Source organism: Nannobrachium achirus, assembly GCF_963921795.1.
Source record: "Nannobrachium achirus genome assembly, chromosome: 11".
NCBI lineage: Eukaryota > Metazoa > Chordata > Actinopteri > Myctophiformes > Myctophidae > Nannobrachium > Nannobrachium achirus.
This window is the reverse complement of record NC_137820.1, coordinates 57918913-57938983: the sequence shown is the minus strand read 5'-3', so window position 1 is coordinate 57938983 and position 20071 is coordinate 57918913. Positions and strand designations below refer to the sequence as shown.

The window sequence follows — 20071 nt, the reverse complement described above, 5'->3', positions numbered from 1 at the left end:
ATATATATTCCTGGAATTTCTTAGATTTGTTAGATCGTTTGTTTTACAATGTATCTATTTGTTTAATTATTAAAAAATAAATATATATTTTGAAGAATAATGAAATTATGTTTTTCTTTATGTAGGAAAAGAAAATGGGATTATTGACGTGACCCATACAAATCGGTCCGGTACCCATACAAACGGGTCCCGGGACCCACTCGTTTGGGAACCAGTGGTTTTAAATGGTTTCATAATGACCTTGAGGAGGGGGGCGGGAGCCCCGGGGGCGGCAGCGTGGTGGTCCCCGAGCCGGACAGCACGTGTCCGTTGGTCTTGACGCTGTAGTTGTTGTTGTTGTTGTACAGCTTGACGGGCGAGCTGACCGACTCCGTCAGCGGCTCCGCCGTCGTGTCGTCGTCGTCATCTTCCTCCTCCTCCTCCTCCTCCTCCTCGTCTTCTTCATCTTCATCCTCCTCCTCGTCCTCCTCCTCTTCGTCCTGAGTCTTTGACGTCAGAGAGAGAGAGATCTCCTCCTCCTCCTGCGTTTTGCTCTCGTTCTTTGGCTCCGTGGTCTCTTTCTCTTCTTTCTCCTTGTCTCCCTTCTCCTTCCCCTCGTTGTCGTTCTCCTCCTCCTGTGTGCAGGGCAGTGCTTATTTTACCATGACGATCGATTGTCAGTCAAATAATTGCGATTAACGATTTAATTGTGTTTTTTGTCGTCGACAATTACATTTCTGTTTGGCTTGTAGGGTACCCTAACCCTGACAGACCTGGTACATGGTAGATATGACACATAACCTAAATACGGTATACAAATATATTACTGACATATTTGTCAAATTTATACATAAAAAAGAACATTGATAGTGGAAATAGCCGATCTACAAGCTCACTGAGCATCTGCTATTTCCACTATTTTTGAAAATGTTTGAAACTATATGAACATTTTTCAACATGGAAACGACTATGACGATTATGACAAAATAATTGCAATTATGTCAAATAATTGCAATTAGATGATTAATTAACAATTGTGACAGGCCTAATGGTTGGCTACCGTTTCTTTTCACGAACGAAAACTAAATAAAAGCTATGACGACTAAAGCTAAGACTAAGACTATAATATAGTCTTAGACAAAATTGTCAATATTATTGACAATTTTGTCAACAAATAAAAACTAGACTAAGATGTTAGGGAGGGACTAGTGGAGATCCAGTAGAACTAAAAGACATCAGTCATTTTATGTTTGGTTGCGCTCGGGTGTTGCACCCTGACAATAGCACACAATGCATCACAGCACAACACGTTGTGAGCTTGTAGATCGTCTATTTTCAGCATGCAACCAAGTGTAAAATTGCGACACCATCATGGCCCGCCAACATACATTTTTGTCGACAAAATCAACTGTAGATTTAGTCGACTAAAGTCTTATGATATTTAGTCGACTAAAACTAGACTAAAGCTAAAACATTTCAGATGACTAAAATATAACTAAAAAGACAAAATCTAAATTTGCTGTCAAAATTAACACTGGTGAGGAATGTCACGACCAGGGTTGTCACGGTGTTATGCCATTTTACTAAGCGATTAACGACATGAAATAGCGACATCTGCTGGGCGATTAACAGGATCAGCAGACTCAACGAGAACCCGGAAGTGGGCTTCAATTCCAGCGCCTTGGTTATACCGTAGTTCTGGGGGCTTGGGTTTACCTGTGTGTCTTTCTCCTTCTCCTCCCGTCCGTCTTTTTCTTCTTCTACCTCTGGTTGTGTTGTGTTTCCGTTGCCTTCTCCTCCTCCTTCTCCTTCTTGTTGTTCTGCGTCGATGGGCGGGAAGGACGTGTCTTCGGCGGTGGGGGTGAGATCGTCGTCTTGGTCGCCGTCCTCCTCTGCCTCCTGTTGGTCGACTGGAGCAGGCGCGTCACGCTGCTCCTGAGAGATAGCCGCCACTGACCAACACGAGACACAGAGAGAGAAAGTTAGCATAGTGTTTCCCAAGTAAATATATATATATATATATATATATATATATATATATATATATATATATATATATATATATTTCAGCTATTTGGAAATAGAAGATCGAGTGAAGTATATTTTGAATACAGGACTTTTACTTTAATGTTTTAAGTAAAAAAAGTCCAACTTCCATCACTGTGTCAAAGCAGGAAAGTAGTGAGTGCTGTATTGCATTTAGGTGAGACAATTCTAGTGCTCTGATTTTCGGCAGGCTCGCTCATTGACATGGCTTACTGGGACACTAAATGGAATGGAGCCGTCATTAATTAATGCTACTAGAAAGTCGGCGACCTGGCCAACTCGGGAACGATGTAAATAGAGAATGAATGCCCCGCCCTTTAATGCAATCCGCATTATACCTGTTGTCATAGGACCCGTGTTGACCATCTGTTTGACTGCGTCCAAGTTATGCCCATATATGGAGATCTCTGTATCTGCCTGACAGTCGGCCGAGCGTCTAGTCGAGGACCGGCCTACTCGGGAACGATGTAAATAGGGAATGAATGCCCCACCCTTTAATGCAAACTCCATTATACCTGTTGTCATAACCTGTTTTGACCATCTGTTTGCCTGTGTCCATTTATGCCCATATATGTAGATATCTGTATCTGTCTGCCATTTATGCCCATATGGGGATCTCTGCAGACACAGTGCTGGTTCTGGAAAACACTAATGTCAGACATTAGCTCCGCATACGGAGATTCCGGACCTTTCGTGCTGGTTCCGGATAACCGCATATCAGGTCAGGTCGAGGCCGGGCACTGCACTCCCTGCTGCGGCGGGGAACGCGTGTGCCGAATTCTGTGTAATGCAAACCCCATTATACCTGTTGTCATAGGATCCATTTTGACCATCTGTTTGCCTGAGTCCATTTATGCCCATATATGGAGATATTTGTATCTGTCTGTCTGCGTCCATTTTATGCCCATATATGGAGATCTCTGCAGACACAGTGCCGATTCCGGAAGACCCTGATGTCAGACAACAGCTCTGCATACGAAGAATCCAAACTTTTTGCGCTGGGTTCAGAAAAATCGCGTATCGGGTCGGGTCGAGGCCGGGCACTGCACTACCTGCTGCGGCAGGGAACACGCGCGCTGAATTTGAAGCTGGTGGGACGAACGGTTCACAAGATACGCGGATTACATACATACATACATATATATACATACATACATACACACTCACAGAGATTTTTTGTTGACTCATGTGGCGTATGTGATGTCAGAGCCTTTTATGAAGTGATGTCACAATGAGTCAGCGCTTGCTCCGGAAAGGCCCGATGTCAGTCATCTCCGCATACGGAGATTCCAAACCTTTCGTGCCGGATACGAAAAAGTGTGTATCGGGTCGGGTCGAGGCCTAGCTAAGAACGTAGGCAAAGGTCTGAGCTATCTGCGTGCGAAATTTGGAGTCTGTAGCACCAACCATGTGCTGTCAGGGCTCTTTCATGCGATTCGGGCCAATTCGGATTCGCGTCCATTGACTTCAATTAGTAGTCAGGACTCTGCATATGGAGATTCCGAACCTTTCGCGTTGGTTCCGGAAAACCGCATATCGGGTTGGGTCGAGGCCTAGCTAAGAACGTTGGCAAAGGTCTGAGCTATCTGCGTGTGAAATTTGGAGTCTGTAGAACCAACCATGTGCTGTCAGGGCTCTTTCGTGCAATTCGGCCTCGGCTTCAATTAGTAGTCACGATTACCATCTGTGCTTTTCCTGCTTTAACAAGGCACAATGTCTGTGATCCAGGAAGTTCCAGTGTTGCAATGGTGTCGCACGGTCACGTGAAGGCAGATGAAAGTCAGGTTTGATAGTTGTGTTCATTTCTATTTCTACAGTATATAGGCTACAGTATGTGGTATACCGGTATCGTCCTAGACTCTTTGCCCTATTGGCCCCCGAACTATGCAATAAACTCCCAGTTGCACCTACTGGAGAACGGCTGACTCACTCCGTAGCTTCCACCTCACCTCTTCAGACTCTACCTTGGCCCATAGCACTTACGGTAGCACTTGCCTACCCTCAATGACCATACATGTAATTTAGTTTGCATTTTTTCCAGATTGGTGCTTGGTCTACCTACGTTTTTTCTTAGATAAATATTTCTATGCATTCGATGTATTCTTGTTGATGCATTGATGTATTACCTTGCTTATTGTAAATCGCTCTGGATTAAGAGCATCTGCCAAATTAAATTGTAAAATTGTATATGGTATATATCGTCGTTGACGGGAGGAAACCTTGTACATACAGTACAAGGTTTGTTTTGTATTTATCATTTTAAAAATGATTTAAACGAGTGAAAACAGCTGATCTACAAGCACACACAACGCCTCGCACTGCGAGGCGTTGTGTGCTTGTAGATCAGCTGTTCTCACTACTTTTGTGCGATGGCCTTGTATGATGAAGCAGGGCTTTACTTTGCGAAAAAATGTACAAATTTGAAACTTGGAGATATGAGGTTTCTGTGCGACAGTAACAATATGGTATTTATGCAGGGCTGCTCCTCTGGATTAGAGACAGGGGAGTGGGATGGATATGGACTCAAACGAGAGGCAGAAACACACCGCTAGCACTAGCAGTGAAATTATACAAGACAAGCAGGAGAGACAAAAGGATATCGAAAAAGAGCGATTGAGAGAGAGAGAGACAGACAGAGGGGTGTTTGGTTTTAAATCAGTCCTACGCAGAGAAACACCCACCTGCCTGGCGACTGTCTCACACACACGCACACACACACACACACACACACACACACACACACACACACACACCTACACACACACACACACACACACACACACACACACACACACACACACACACACACACACACACACACAGTACACACACACAAGCCCACACTTTTATGCACACATAATTATGCATAATGTATGAATGCTGAGGCACACACAAACACAAGCACACAAATACTAACACGCACTCACACGCACGCCCACCCCACACACACAATTGTGACAGCCCCACAGAGCGCTGTCAGAAGCTCTGCTCTGCTTCACAACATCTCCTTTCTAGTGTCTGACAGAACGAGTACAAATGCAGTCTAACCTGACATCACATCCCTTGCACAGACATGTTGCACTACAGTCATACCCATCCAGCCACTACAGGTACCGTAGGTTTTAAAAATGTACAATTACAACCATGGATCAGTTATTATTATTCATAACCAATTTATTTCCGGCTCATAACTCTGATTCTGTCTTTTAGACTAGATCAATTTTCAGAAAATGAGAACCCTGAAGGCATTTTGCGAATATTTATTATATACAACTGTTCTAGGGGTATTAAGGCATGCTGAATCCAAATTTGCTGTATATAATGCTCAAACATGTTCCTAAATGGCTCAAAATTGAGAAATCCAACAAGGCGGCCACTGCAAGGCTGAAATCTATTTAAGTGCAAATCTTTTTGACTAAACAAGGTAGAAACTTGAACTAAATGTGTTTTTCTAGGTTAGCCTACATGGGGAATTTGAAATTATATCCGGATTTTAGCTCAAATATGAATAATTGGCTTGAAACTCATACATGTATAGCAGAAACGGTTCGTTATTGATGCATAATTCATCAAACAGAAACAAAAGCAGGATGAACCATTTTATTCATCAAAACTTGATTTAGATTTTTCTATCATCATATTTCTATCATCGTATATGCAAATTATATACGTATAGTCCTTAATATGAAGGTAGGCTACATTAATTTAGCCTATTTGCAGTCATCAATATTTCGAGCAGATGTCATAGGTATCTTGCAGCTGCATGCATCCAATTCCACTTTTCCTGAATAGAATAGAATGGATTATAATATAATATAATATAATATAATATAATATAATATAATATAATAGTATTTTACCATATCAATAAAAGTAAATGTACATGGGAATACGTCTTACTGTAATCCTTACTGTGGCAGCTTATTCAGTCTTCCTCAGTGTTCCAGCAAGTTTTGAGTTTTTTTTGCATTTGCATGCTTCCATACATGCCATATGACTCTTTCTGGATAGAATAGAAGAGAAGGGGATACAATGTTTATAGCCAGCACAAGTACCGGTACATCAGGGTAGGGTTCATCAATCTGTCAACATCTAAGAGTCTAGAGTATGCAGTCTAGTAGGCTAGTATCTCTAAAATTACCAAATCCTATTAGTACAATCTATTATTCATATATACCTGCAGCTGCAGTTTGGGCTGAGGCACTCCTTTGTACACCCACATGAAGTGAACTCCCTGCAGGCTTTGGGCATAGGTGGCAGAGAGAGTAGCTGTGGCACTAACTGGCCTTCCTTAATCATCCATCCCATTTCCTCCACTGGAGGAAGATTGGGGTGTGGCAGATGAGCTTGATTCCATATAGTTGCTTGATAGTGTGCAGAATGTGCACGCATGATTTGATGGAACCTCACAGCATCTGTGGTTGGTGGCAGAGTATCTTGGGGACGACCTTTGCAGAATAACTTTACTTGTGCTTTGTTGCATGAATCAACATCAGGCACACCATAGATCTTACAAATGAATGTTTCTGATGATGTCACGATATCTTCTGTGAAAGTCCCCTTCCCAAGGCCAGCAAGATCAGTGTGATCCGTGGTCGGATCACACATTGTCACATCCAGTAAGGGCATGGAAGGCAAGGAGTGTGTCCAGTTGATCCTCAGACAGTATCCTGTGAATTTCATGCACTGGGAAAAACTTTGGGTCCTTTGATGTCCCAGCTTTCATGTAGACATAGGTACATCTGATCTGATCTGATCTTGAAGTCTCCTCCCTGAGTGCTGACCACGAGGAAGCTGATGCACGACCGATACACGATACAAGCTGATACCCGACTGATCCTTCACTGTATCCATGCACCGATGGAAACAGTAGTCGTGTCAGCACGTGACACAGACATGCTTCTACTACTGCTTGCTCACTTTGACAAAATCAGATGTACCTATGTCTACATGAAAGCTGGGACATCAAAGGACCCAATGTTTTTACCAGTGCATGAAATTCACAGGATACTGTCTGAGGATCAACTGGACACACTCCTTGCCTTCTATGCCCTTCTCAGTTCAGCGGCCACGGAAAGAAGCCTGGCAGGTGTTCGAACAACATCACACTGATCTTGCTGGCCTTGGGAAGGGCCCTTTCACAGAATCATCATCATCAGAAACATTCATTTTTAGATCTATGGTGTGCCTGACGTTGATTCATGCAACAAAGCACGAGTAAAGCTATTCTGCAAAGGTCATCCCCAAGAGACTGCCACCAACCACAGATACTGTGAGGTTCCATATCATGCGTGCACACTATCAAGCAACTATATGGAATCAAGCTCACCTGCCACGGCTATTCTCTCTGCCACCTATGCCCAAAGCCTGCAGGGAGTTCACTTATGTGGGTGTACAAAGGAGTGCCTCAGCCAATGCTGCAGCTGCAGGTATGTATGTATAATAGATTGTACTAATGGGATTTGGTAATTTTAGAGAATCCTAGCCTACTAGACTGCATACTCTACAGACTCTTAGATGTTGACAGATTGATAAACCCTACCCTGATGTACTTGTGCTGGCTATAAACATTGTATCCCCTTCTCTTCTATTCTATCCAGAAAGAGTCATATGGTATGTATGGAAGCATGCAACTGCAAAAAAACTCAAAACTTGCCGGAAAACTGAGGAAGACTGTGAATAAGCTGCTACAGTAAGGATTACAGTAAGACGTATTCCCATATGTACATTTACTTTTATTGATATGGTAAAATACTATTATATTATATTATATTACAATCCATTCTATTCTATTCAGGAAAAGTGGAATTGGATGCATGCAGCTGCAAGATACCTATGACATCTGCTCAAAATATTGATGACTGCAAATAGGCTAAATTAATGTAGCCTACCTTCAAATTAAGGACTATATATAATTTGCATATATGACTTGTTGATAGTAAAATCTAAATCAAGAGTTTTGATGAATGAAACCATTCATCCTGCTTTTGTTTCTGTTTGATGAATTATGCATCAATAACGAACCGTTTCTGCTATACATGTATGAGTTTCAAGCCAATTATTCATATTTGAGCTAAAATCCGGATATAATTTCAAATTCCCCATGTAGGCTAACCTAGAAAACACATTTAGTTTAAGTTTCTACCTTGTTTAGTCAAAAAGATTTGCACTTAAATAGATTTCAGCCTTGCAGTGGCCGCCATGTTGGATTTCTCAATTTTGAGCCATTTAGGAACATGTTTGAGCATTATATACAGCAAATTTGGATTCAGCATGCCTTAATACCCCTAGAACAGTTGTATATAATAAATATTCGCAAAATGCCTTCAGGACTTTATACAAGCACATTCTCAGAAATTCTGCCTAGTCTATTTGAATAGTATTATTCACTAACATCAGTTATTATTCAAAACACTTTTAAAAATAGCAGATGTACAAGCTCGCAGTGATGCGCCGCAAGCTTGTATATCTGCTAAATTTGAATAGCCAACACATAAAAAGTGGTTGAAACTTCTTCGTATGACACGTTGTGAAAATAGCCACCCTACAAGCTTGTGAGCGAGGCATTTTCTGCAGTAGAGAAAGGCACCTGATCCTGAAGCCAAACAGGTTTAAAATCAACATCAATACAATTTAGGGATTTAGCAAACGTTATTTATCCAGAGCAACTAACAGTAAGCTAGGTAAACATTAACATACTTAAAATGCATAGAGACAATGCTGTGCCTCAGTAATCTAGGACCATAGGTACAGTGGCATCAGTCTAAACTGTACAATAATAATAATATACAATAATGATCGGTACTTTGAAAATATAGCTACTATAGGATGCCAGGTGAGGTCAACACATTAACTTAGCATCCCTCTAAATAACATGGTCGTCATGGCTAGGTCAAGTGCTACTTTCTAAAGTGAAGATGGTGAGTCTTGAGACAGCTCTAACTGCAATGTGAGTGAATCCTTGTACCCAGCAGGGCCCAGAATTTGGTGCGTCACCCCTGGTCAACAGTCTGGCCAGGCGACACTCATAGTGTCTTATAACAAGGATGGACAGACAGCGCTGGTTTCACTCACATGTGTGATTGGTCAGCCTGGTGGGCCTCTCCCTCTCCTCTGTCTCCTCCTCCTCCTCGTCTTCCTCCTCCCCGTCCTCCTCATCCTCGTCCTCCTCCTCGTCGTCCTCGTCGCTCTCGCCCACCGCCATGGCGGGGCCCGGCGGGGGCAGGGCAGTGGGGGGAGGAACCCCCGGGGTCTGTGGGTGGGCCGGGGTGGTGGGAGCCAGCGGAGGGGAGGAGGACGAGGACGATGAAGACTCCGTGGTGTGCCCGGCGCGTCCCCCTCCGCCGCCTCCTGTAGGTGACAATTTACATTTACAGTTTAGGCCAGGGGTCTCAATGTTTTCAGACCAAGGACCCCTTAGTTGAGAGAGAGATGGAGCAGGGACCCCTACAACCTCTAATATAGTTAGTTTCATATTTTGACAGCACAATCATCAGTGTATTTTGGATTTATGTCAATTTGTATTTTCAGTTATTTAATCACTTGAACCGTCATTACTTAATAAACTTGACCTTTCACTTTGTGCTCTGCTCCTTTTCCCCTCTACACCAAACCCTTTGCTGAAAATAGCCGATCTAAATAGCCGAACTACAAAAATAGTCGATCGCACTGCGAGGCGTTGTGAGATTTTTGGCTTAAGTTCTGGCTTAAGAATATGGACTCTAGGTGTTTAATATAAAAAAGAAAAAAAATGTTTTTCTATCACCCAAAGATTTGGAGGACCCCCTGTAGTAACTCTGAGGACCCCCCAGGGGTCCCGGACCCCCTGTTGAAGACCCTTGATTTAGGCATTTAATAGACGCTCTTAATCCAGAGCGATTTACAATAAGCAATACGTCATCAATACATCAACATCGATACATCAAATGCACAGCAATAGTAATCTAAGAAGAACATAGGTAGACCAAGCACCGTAAAAAAAAAAAAAAAAAAAAACGTTATAATAAAAAATGCTATCTATTCAGCAGCGAAGTGTGATGTCACTTCCGTGAAATGGCGTGAAATGTCGCCCTCTACGGGGTTCATGCTGGTATTGTTTTGTATTCAAATCGCCATTGAGGAATTTGCGATCACCGCATATAAGAACTGTGTTAAAAATATAAACACACCATGTGCGCGGACATGCTCTCAGCGACAGTCTGTCCCAGACACGAGTGTCTCTCTGTAGTTTCCAACATTTAGGACAGCGTTGATTACATTTTCTCTGACAACAGGCTATATCAGATATGAATGAATATCATAAACTATGCAGAACCCCCCCGCTGACAGAAACGCGCACACGGTGTGTTTATTTTTTTAACACAGTCCTTATATGCGGCAATCGCAAATTTCCCAATGGCGATTTGAATACAAAACAATACCAGCATGAACCCCCTAGAGGGCGTCATTACGCACAAATCGTTTCTCTATAGATATGCCATTTAAAAACTTCACACATCCTGCCATTAGCAAGACAGTAGATTTTCAGGGGATTTGCAGAAAATGTAGATTGTAGATCGGCTATTTTTGCTAGTTCCTGCAAAAATATCCTCTGTTCTCCATAAAAAATTGAAAATCAAAACAGGGAAAGAAACCGGTGAAAAGAAGGCATTTGCAGGACATTCTCAGGAAAAGAGCAGTAAATACTAAATTACATGTATGGTCAATGAGGGTATAGGCAAGTGCTAGGGTAAGTGCTATGAGCTAAGGTGGAGTCTGAAGAGGTGAGTCTTCAGACCAAGCCCACTAAGCACGCCGTCTAAAAGTGGTCTAATAGTGGTATAGATTTGAACGTTTTTTTGTTGTCTAAACTTAAACTAGACTAATAGACGTCTAATAGTCGTCTAAATGCAGACCGTCTATATTTAGACGACTATTAGACGTCTATTAGTCGTCTAGTCTAAGTTTAGACGACAAAAAAACTTTCAAATCTATACCACTATTAGACCACTTTTAGACGGCGTGCTTAGTGGGAGGCGGAAGCTAGGGAGTGAGTCTGCAGTTCTAAGTGGAGCAGGGAGTTTATTCCACAGTTTGGGGGCCAGGAGGGCAAAGAGTCTAGGACGAGTGGATCGTTGTCCTGCGGTAACGTCACAATCAGTGTTAGTCTTTATTTAGATTTTTTTATCCAACGATTTTGTAACCCTTTTTTCACCCGGTACCAATTGCCTAAGCTGTAATTCTGGGCGCTGCTCTCCCTCCATTTTGCATGACTTCAAGGAAGTTACTTTAGAAGGAAGGGAAACACGTGACGCCGGGGATGCGCCATGACCAGCGATGACGCTCACCATGGGTACCGAAACTCACACCGGAAATGCGATGAAATACATGGCAGTGAATGGAGCCGGCTGGACCAGCTCATGAACAAACACTATGTATGAACGACTATGAAACCTTTGTCATATAAATGGTTCAGGAATATAAAAGAAGACATATCAGAGGTTGTTTTCTAATCACTTGCTTTTCGATGTTCACAGTACATTATTTTATTGAGGACCTAAACAGCGGCAGATATCGTTTCTGTCTCGGAAGTATTGCGAGATTTGGTTGCCAGACAGGAAGCGGTAGGCAGTCTCGCGATACCTGGCACGTTCAGAAACTTACTTTGTGCTCTTTAGATACCTCTATACAATTACAGAGTGCACATCGAAAATAAACACAGCAGAAAAACAAATGTAACATGTCTTCTTTATTTTCCTGAGCTGAGTATTTTATAAAGGTCTCAATTGTTCAGAAATAGTGTTTGTTCACGAGCTGCTCCACAGGCTTCCACTGACTCCAGTGCATTCTACCGAACTTCCGGCTGCAGTTTGGCACCCATAGTGCAACAAATCTGCCGGTTGGAATTGCATGATAGCGAATATTACATTGGTGTCTTTTCCTCTAATATTCCTTGCATGACTTCAGGAATTAACACTGTGGACAGTATTATGTCACTGTGAACAACACATATCCAAAAAAATAAAAATCTAGCAGTGTACGGAGCTGCGGTGGACTCAAGATGAGAAAAACAAAAAAATAACTTTCTGAGATATGATAACATCAGACTAAGGGTCGTTTCACACGGGAGGGCTCCCCGACCCGAAATTATTTAGGTTCGGGGGGAGTTCATCCATACTTTCTTAACGGCTAGTGCCTAGTCGCTTGTAAATATTGGAGGTCCATGGCATGACGACGTTTGTGGCCGATACATGAGTGTTGCAGGGCGGATACATATCTGACTGACCCTCGCGCTGCACGCTGAATGACTGGAAGTCCATTGAGTAGCAGGCAGCTCCAGCAGGCTGCAGCACCAGTGACGGGGACACGGGGTCTCTTCCATAGGTCTCTTCTCTCTCTCTCACTCACTCTCACAAACGCTCAACATTTAATCTACAAGCTCACATTATAGACGCGCCGCGGCCGCCTCATTTGCTGCATGCATATCATCACGGAGTCACAACTCGTCGTGGAAAACCTATCAACACGGAACATTAGCAAAGTTGTGTCTATGCCTTTCTTTTCTCTTTAAAACGGTCGGCGAGTAGCGACCAAAGCTGTGACCAAAGCTGTGTGTGTGTGTGTGTGTGTGTGTGTGTGTGTGTGTGTGTGTGTGTGTGTGTGTGTGTGCGTGTGTGTGTGTGTGTGTGTGTCACGCGCGCGCCTGCCTGCCATCACTCAGAGCGAGACCCAGCTGCTGTCTGTATTCGCTATGAAACACTCAATACACGGCGTCCACAATCATTTGGAAGTCGGCGTGTCTCCCTCCCAAACGACCGCTGTTTCCTTTGATTCACAGCCGAGAATATGCACTTGAAGCCGGGCTGAATGAATGAGAAGACACCGCTAAGTACCGAAATTAAGTCGGGAGGTCACAACATTTTGGCAGCACCGTGGAGCCGACTAAAGTCGGTTGACGCCCCCCCGAACCGGGAGGGGAAACCCATATTTGGGTCTGGACACTGCCGAACCGAAATTAGTTAGGCTCCTTATAACGGTGTAAATCGACCCTAAGGCGACAAAAAGACTAGTCCGGAAATTCTCCTTTAACTTCAAATAATGGTGACCAGGGCGTGACAGGTGGTACCGTACCTCCTCCCCCCTCCTCGGTCTCTTCCCCCTCCTCTTCCTGGCCTCCCTCCTCCTGATTGGTCGCTTTCTGCTCGGCCTCGCGCTCCAGCGCCTCGATCTCCAGCATGCGTCTCTCCAGCAGCTCCGCCTGGCGCTTCTGCTTCTTCTTCAGCTTCTTCTTCTTGTTCTTGGAGATCTTCCCCACCTGGAGGGAGAGAGAGAGAGACAGAGAGAGAGAGAGAGAGAGAGAGAGAGAGAGAGAGAGAGAGAGAGAGAGAGAGAGAGAGAGAGAGAAACGGGAGAGTTGAGACGTCGGAAGGGAAGGATGTCTTTGAGCAAATGTGATTATTTTGGATTGTACTGTGTGTGTAACTGTGAGTATAGAACTCGTTCGGAGTCAGGACATCTTGGAGGTGCACGTGTTCAGAGAAAAACTGTTCTGAGGTCACCCATCAGAAGTTCTGAATAGCGTCAAATTGTAGTAGTTACTATAATTTGACGTTGTAGTTACCAACCCTAAAACTAAGGAAGGAGTACATATTGCGCTTAAGTGGCCTCTGCTAGTCGCTCTACAGTGTTCACCCCACTTTGTGTGGACCCCACTTTGTGCAGCTCTTTTCGCCCCCCTCCCGGGTGCGTGCATGTTTGTACATGTGTGTGTGTGTGTGTCTGTGTGTGTGTGTGTGTGTGTGTGTGTGTGCGCACGCGTGTGTATGTGTGCATGTGTGCATGCATGTGTGTGTGTGTGTGTGTGTGTGTGTGTGTGTGTGTGTGTGTGTGTGTGTGTGTGTGTGTGTCTCCTGTCATACTCACATCTGCTGTACTCACCGGTTTGAGCTGGGGAGCGGTGCTGACTGACAAGAGAGAAAAACAAAACATCAATTCAGACAAGAGAGGCTAAAAGTTCACAAGATCAATCCCCCTCTCTCTCTCTCGCTCTCGTATTCTGCTTGTGGTTGTGCTAGCCTGGAAAAAGAACTCATTAGTTGTATAGCTCCTATTAAGGTCTGCACTCTGGGTGGAGAGGGGAGAGAGGGAAGGGGGGAGGGAGTTTGCAAAAGGGACTGAATCAAAGTCCTTTTCACACAGCCTTATTCCCTCGTCCTAGATCCATAATAATGTCCGGCACAGGCAGTGTGCAGTATGTAATTCCCCCGTATATAGCGGCGGGCATTCCGTATAGCCTCTCGCACTTTGAATGGCACGATTCAAAAATCTTAAGAGAACTTGCCTGCTGTCTGTGTCCAACTAACTGACTATACCGCCTGGACTGCGCTGTGAAGAAAAATGTAGAGCAGGGGTCTTCAACAGGGGGTCCGGGACCCCTAGGGGGTCCTCAGAGTTACTACAAGGGGTCCTCCAAATCTTTGTCCTCAGAGTTACTTCAGGGGGTCCTCCAAATTTTTGGGTGATAGAAACGTTTTTCTTTTCCTCCTTTTTTTATATTAACCACTTGAACCCTAGCGTCCATATTCTGAGAACTTCAGCCAAAAATAGCAGATCTACAAGCTCACAACGCCCTGCGCTGCGAGGCGTTGTGAGCTTGTAGATCGGCTATTTTTGGCAAAGAGGTTTGTGTAAAGGGGAAAAAGAGCAGACTAGTACAGAGTGAAAGGTCAAGTTTATTAAGCAATGATGGCTCAAGTGATTAAATATCTGAAAACACAACTTGCCATGAATCCAAAATGATTGTGCTGTCAAGTTTGTGAAACTATATGTAATTAACAGGTTGAGGGGGTCCCTGCTTCATCTCTCTCTCAACTGAGGGGTCCTTGGCCTGAAAACGTTGAAGACCCCTGACGTAGAGGACACGATTCGTCAAAGTAGCCCCCCACCAAATCCCCCCCAAGAGTCTGATGCAAGGATTTCACGGCTCATGTACAGGGTTCACCCGGAGGACACCAGGTTCAGGGAGAATGTGAGCCAGCTTCTTATTTCCATGAGAACTTGTCTGGACGCTGAATTCAATCTCCTGCGGCTCCAGGAGCGCTACGGCACGCTGCTGCTGCTTAGCTGGGAGAAAATCAGCTGCATTGAGTGAAAAAAAAAGGGCATCGTCGCTGCACAGTAGGAAGGAACGCACAGGAATGTTTATAGTCGCCGCCGGGCTGAAACCTCTTATCTCCTCCGCATTCAAACTATTTGTAGTTTTTTTCGTAACATGAACGCCCTCACACAAAAGCATCAAAAGTACAGTAGTACTCAACCTTTTCAGGCCACGACCCCCAAAATATTTTAACTGGGGACCCCCCTACCTGACAAGCACTAAGAGTTGAGGCTTTACATTTTGTATAACATGGTTCTATTGTGAAAAAAGCAGATCTACATGCTCACAACGCCTCGCAACGCGAGGCATTGTGAGCATGTAGATCAGCTATTTATTTCCACAATTTCTGCCTCTTATTGGACAATCTGTCCAATTTTTAATTTCGTCATTTTAGAGGTATTCTTCTAAAGTCCTTAAATTGTCACTGTAGAAATGTGCAGAGACCCTCTGTACACTTAAACTTCATATTGGTTTTATTACTGAGAAAACAATGTTGCGCATTAAGTTAATCATCTGGGGAACCCCCAAAATAATTTGGGGACCCCGACCACAGGTTGAGAACCACTGCAGTAGCAGATCCACAATGAGCTTGTGGATCTGCTACTTTTGCTACTTCTGAATTTGAATCCTAAAGGGCTTTGCACACAGGCCTGTTGCGTTTTTTTCCCCGTTTGCTGCATGATTAAAAACGCATTGGATTTGGTGTGCAATGCTGTGCGGAATCCCCACTGCAGATCCGAAAAGGAATCATAAAAGGAGTCAATGAGTTTTTACCGCATGCGAAAAGACGCACAAATCGAACTGGGTTCGATCAGGGAAAAAAAAAACACTTGGCGCACGGCAGATTTGGAGCAGGTGTGCATGAGGTCATAGAGAATCTTTTTTTTTTTTCGTGCGAAAAATCTTGCCTGTCTGCAAAGCCCTTTAAAAGTAACAGTTTTGGACATATGAGGTTTCCACTCGACAGAAGCAAAAAACAAAATAAATAAATAAAAGGAAAATAAGACAATAAGTGTTATGACACTCTCTTTGATCCACTTGTTGAAGATAAACACTGCTCGTGCTATACGTGACACTTGCACATTGATCAGATGTCCTTTGTACATCTGATCATGATACATGATATTCCGATGAGTTGTCAGAGCGCGGCGACTCGTGCCTCTTCCTTACCAGCGGCGGCTGTGGTAACGCAGCTATTGTCCTGCTGCACACCTACAAACGAAAACAACATGCAAATGCAAAACCTAGAGACAGTAAATCAATCCCGTTTTCACGCAACACCGCCGTTCCTTTTCCGAGGCCACGTTTTTGGTGTTGGATAAGGTTAGATCTTTACTACACTACACACTGAACATGATATCGGCCTAATTAATCCTTACTCGTATGACCCATGCCAAAAATAGTCGACCTACAAGCTCACAGCGCGTTGCGGATATAATGGGATGTGAGCTTGTAGGTCGTCTATTTTCGGTACGCGCCACTGTCGTACATGACGCGTGCACACATGAACACGCGAGGCTTGCCTTGTGCCCATCGGCGCACCTGCAAAACAGCCTCGTTTTCTACAGTCGGCCATTATGGCTGAGTGTTGTGTCCTTAAACATCCCTTCCACCTCTTAGAACCTCTGTAATGTTGTAGTGAGTCTCATACAAATTCTCACGTGAGTTCATCCAAGGTTTCTAATTAAATCCAATACACAGGGGGATTAAATGTGAACGTGCTCGTCTCCTAGTGTGTTAAGCCTGTGCACACATTCAAAAGAGCGTGCGTGTGCACATCGCACTTAGTCGAACAAGAAAATATCTTCTCTTCCATGACCATGAGGCAGAACTTTGTATCCTTAAATGTCCTCTGGCCTGAGTTTACCTGTGTAACATTTGTCACATCTGTAATTAGCTCCTCAAGTAAAACGATGAGAGATCAGCAGAAAACCTTCACTTTTTGGATAGAATGTTCACCAAAGTTAAGAAGTGATCGCTAACGGCGGATCTTCCACCCAGCAGGGAGATTCTGGTTGACGACAGGGAGGAACCTCATCTCGGAGCTGCATAGCAGCGGAGGGAGAGGTTCCGAAAGGAGCTAATCTGTAATTGAACTCAAAGTGACCAAAGCAGTTACAGTACATGCCTGATTGATACAGCGCATTGTGTATCGGTGCACCGAAAACAATAGTCCCTAACAACGCGTTGCTTTGTGAGCTTGAAGAGCATGTAGAACTTGTAGATTGGGGATCTGAAACATTGTTGAGTCAGGGCTTTGACGTGTGTGCGTTAGGGCTGAGCAATAAACTGAAAATAATTCATATCAAAAACAACATTTAGATGCTGTAACCGACTCAAGCTTGCTCATTTAGGTTCATCGAATAATCGAGGAGCATTTTTTTTGTGTGGATAATTTCAAATCGATTAGTGTTAATCCGAAAGACTAATCGACTTAAAGAAGTTGTTCACCGAAAATAATTACGTATTTTCTATCACTTTTCCTAAGCTAATAATAAGTCTCCTACCAGTAATCTCTCAAGAACACATTCGGAGCTGCTCTACAGCATCAGTCCGCAGTGTAGAGTTAGGAATGTTAAGAATGTAAACAAAGACACATGGACCCGAAGAGGAAAGCTGAGGGTGGACCAATTTCTTTTGCTCTCTATTGGACGTTGCCCCAGAGGCAAATTCAAAGGAAGAAAACGCTTCCTGTCTCAGGAATGCGAGATTTATTTTTTATAAATTCCAGGCTTCACAGGGTGTGTATTTCATAGAAAATAATCATCGGTTTAAGCGCTATATATTATATTACTTTGTTGTGGTGTGCAACAACAAGGCATAATGGTGGTGTGTAAAAATAGCCGATCTACAAGATCACATCGTGACACGTTGTGAGCGTGTAGATCTGTTAAGTTTCAGTTTTCATTTAATTAATCGTTCATCGGTCATAGCGGAGGCGAACGTTCACACCACCCTGGTACGTTTGAACGTTTGCGAACATTCGGAGGCGATCGTTCATACCACCCTGCCCTGTTGGCGTGCGTGTGTGTGTGCGCGCACGTGTATGCATGCGTCTAACTTACCTGCTGATCCGGACGGCGGCGGTGCTCCGGCCTTCTGCCACTCGGTGGCCTCCACAGCCATGCGTCTGACGAAGGCGTCGTCCACGCACATGAGGATGTTCTCCGGCTTGATGTCCGTGTGGATGATCTTACACTTACTGTGCAGGTAGTCCAGGCCCTGTAGCACCTACACACACGCACGCACACGCACACGCACACACACACACACACACACACACACACACACACACACACACACACACACACACACACACACACAAACAGTCAAATGTCAAATGTACAGTAAAGGTGCATTTATTATTTATTGCCTCTAGGAGCCAAATGAACTATTTTCCGAGGGTCCTTTGAAGCGCGCAACAATCCTTCCTCTTGTTGTCTTTCAAGTTGCGGCGGGAAGTCTGATGGGGGAGCGCCCCTTTTGTTTGTTCGTTAGTTTGTTTTGTTAGTGACAACTGGGATGTAGTTCACATGCTTTCCAGGGAGGGGGTTCTGCCTTCATTGATAAGTCAGTGAGAGACTTACAAGAAACTGGGAGAGAACAAGGCAGTAACACAGCAAATTGGCCGCCCGGCCCAGGAATCAAAGTGGGGATTTGATGACAGCAATCAGAGCCTATGTGTTACTGTTCTGTACTGTGCTGTGCTGTACTGTGCTGTGCTGTACTGTACTGTGCCATAAGCACTCTGCTAGAGGGTTTGCACAACTTTGTTTTGTCTTTTGTGAGTATTTCACTTTCTCCTTGTTGTGCCGTCTATCTCACATGTGTCTCCATCTCTGCTCTCTCTGCACCAGGACGTGTTTGCAAGGGGATATTGTCATGTCTAATGTGTGGGAATTACAGTACATGTTAGCGTGTCTAAGAGATGAATGGATGTTTGTGATCGCCCATGTATGTACAGTATGTGTGCGTGTGTGTGTGTGTGTGTGTGTGCGTATACAGTACCTGTTTGATAATGCTCTTGACACAGGCCAGAGGCAGACCCTGGTAGTTGGACTTGATGATCCACTTGAGGAGGTGATGACCCAGCACCTCAAACACCATGCACACATCTGTACCGAGAGTCAACGACTACAACTCTGACACAGCTGAAATACATACTTATATACACACATGCGCACGCACACGCACCCCCCCCCCCCCCCCCCCCCCCCCCCCACACACACACACACACACACACACACACACACACACACACACACAAACACACGCACACACACACACACAGACTCAGGATACGTATGCCGTTGATTCCGGAGATCTTAAAGTCGTCTATGAGATTGACCACCATGTCCTTGTTGGTGTCAGCAGGGTCACTCTCTCTCACCTGAAGGAGGAGAGGAGAGGAGGATGAGTGACAGACGACAAGAGACGTAAAGAGTGGACAAAAAGGAAGAGGGGGGGAAGGCGATGAGGGAAGGAGGAGAAGACATGAAAGAGGGATGAGACGAGAGGTGTGATGGGAAGGGAGAGTGACAGAGCATCGCTAATGATGGTCCTTATGAGGTGCCAGCTAACGGAACAAACACTAATTAAAAAAGAGTAGAGCCGCACACTCGTAGCTGCCAATGCATACTTTTTCATTATGACACAGAAAGGACCGACGTTTCGGACAGACAAGCTGCTTTCTTCAGGGTAAAGAGCATCACTAACATGTCTCTCTATATAATAGACATAAAACGCTAGATACCTCATTCACCACTGCAGTTCATTGGAGCGACCTGTAAAAAAGGCAAGTGCGGAAGGTACGCTGCCACTCAAAGCGTGTCTTTTCCAGGACTTATCAATTCAATTCAAAGGAGCTTTATTGGCATGAGGAAACAAGCGTTTACATTGCCAAAGCAAGGA

The 20071-nt window shown here is 44.2% G+C and overlaps 1 protein-coding gene across 1 annotated transcript in view; it reads right to left on the bottom strand.

Annotated features, from left to right (window-relative positions):
- The window catches only part of srpk2 (SRSF protein kinase 2), a gene marked incomplete at both ends in the record, with an annotated part of 121590 nt that overhangs the window by 10672 nt on the left and 90847 nt on the right, over positions 1–20071 (bottom strand). Inside the window, 8 exons of the mRNA XM_080737220.1 lie at positions 241–614; positions 1696–1931; positions 9100–9375; positions 13135–13318; positions 13927–13967; positions 18226–18391; positions 19169–19275; positions 19463–19550. Of these exons, the coding sequence (XP_080593346.1) occupies positions 241–614; positions 1696–1931; positions 9100–9375; positions 13135–13318; positions 13927–13967; positions 18226–18391; positions 19169–19275; positions 19463–19550 (1472 nt within the window). The remainder of the gene's footprint in view (positions 1–240; positions 615–1695; positions 1932–9099; positions 9376–13134; positions 13319–13926; positions 13968–18225; positions 18392–19168; positions 19276–19462; positions 19551–20071) is intronic.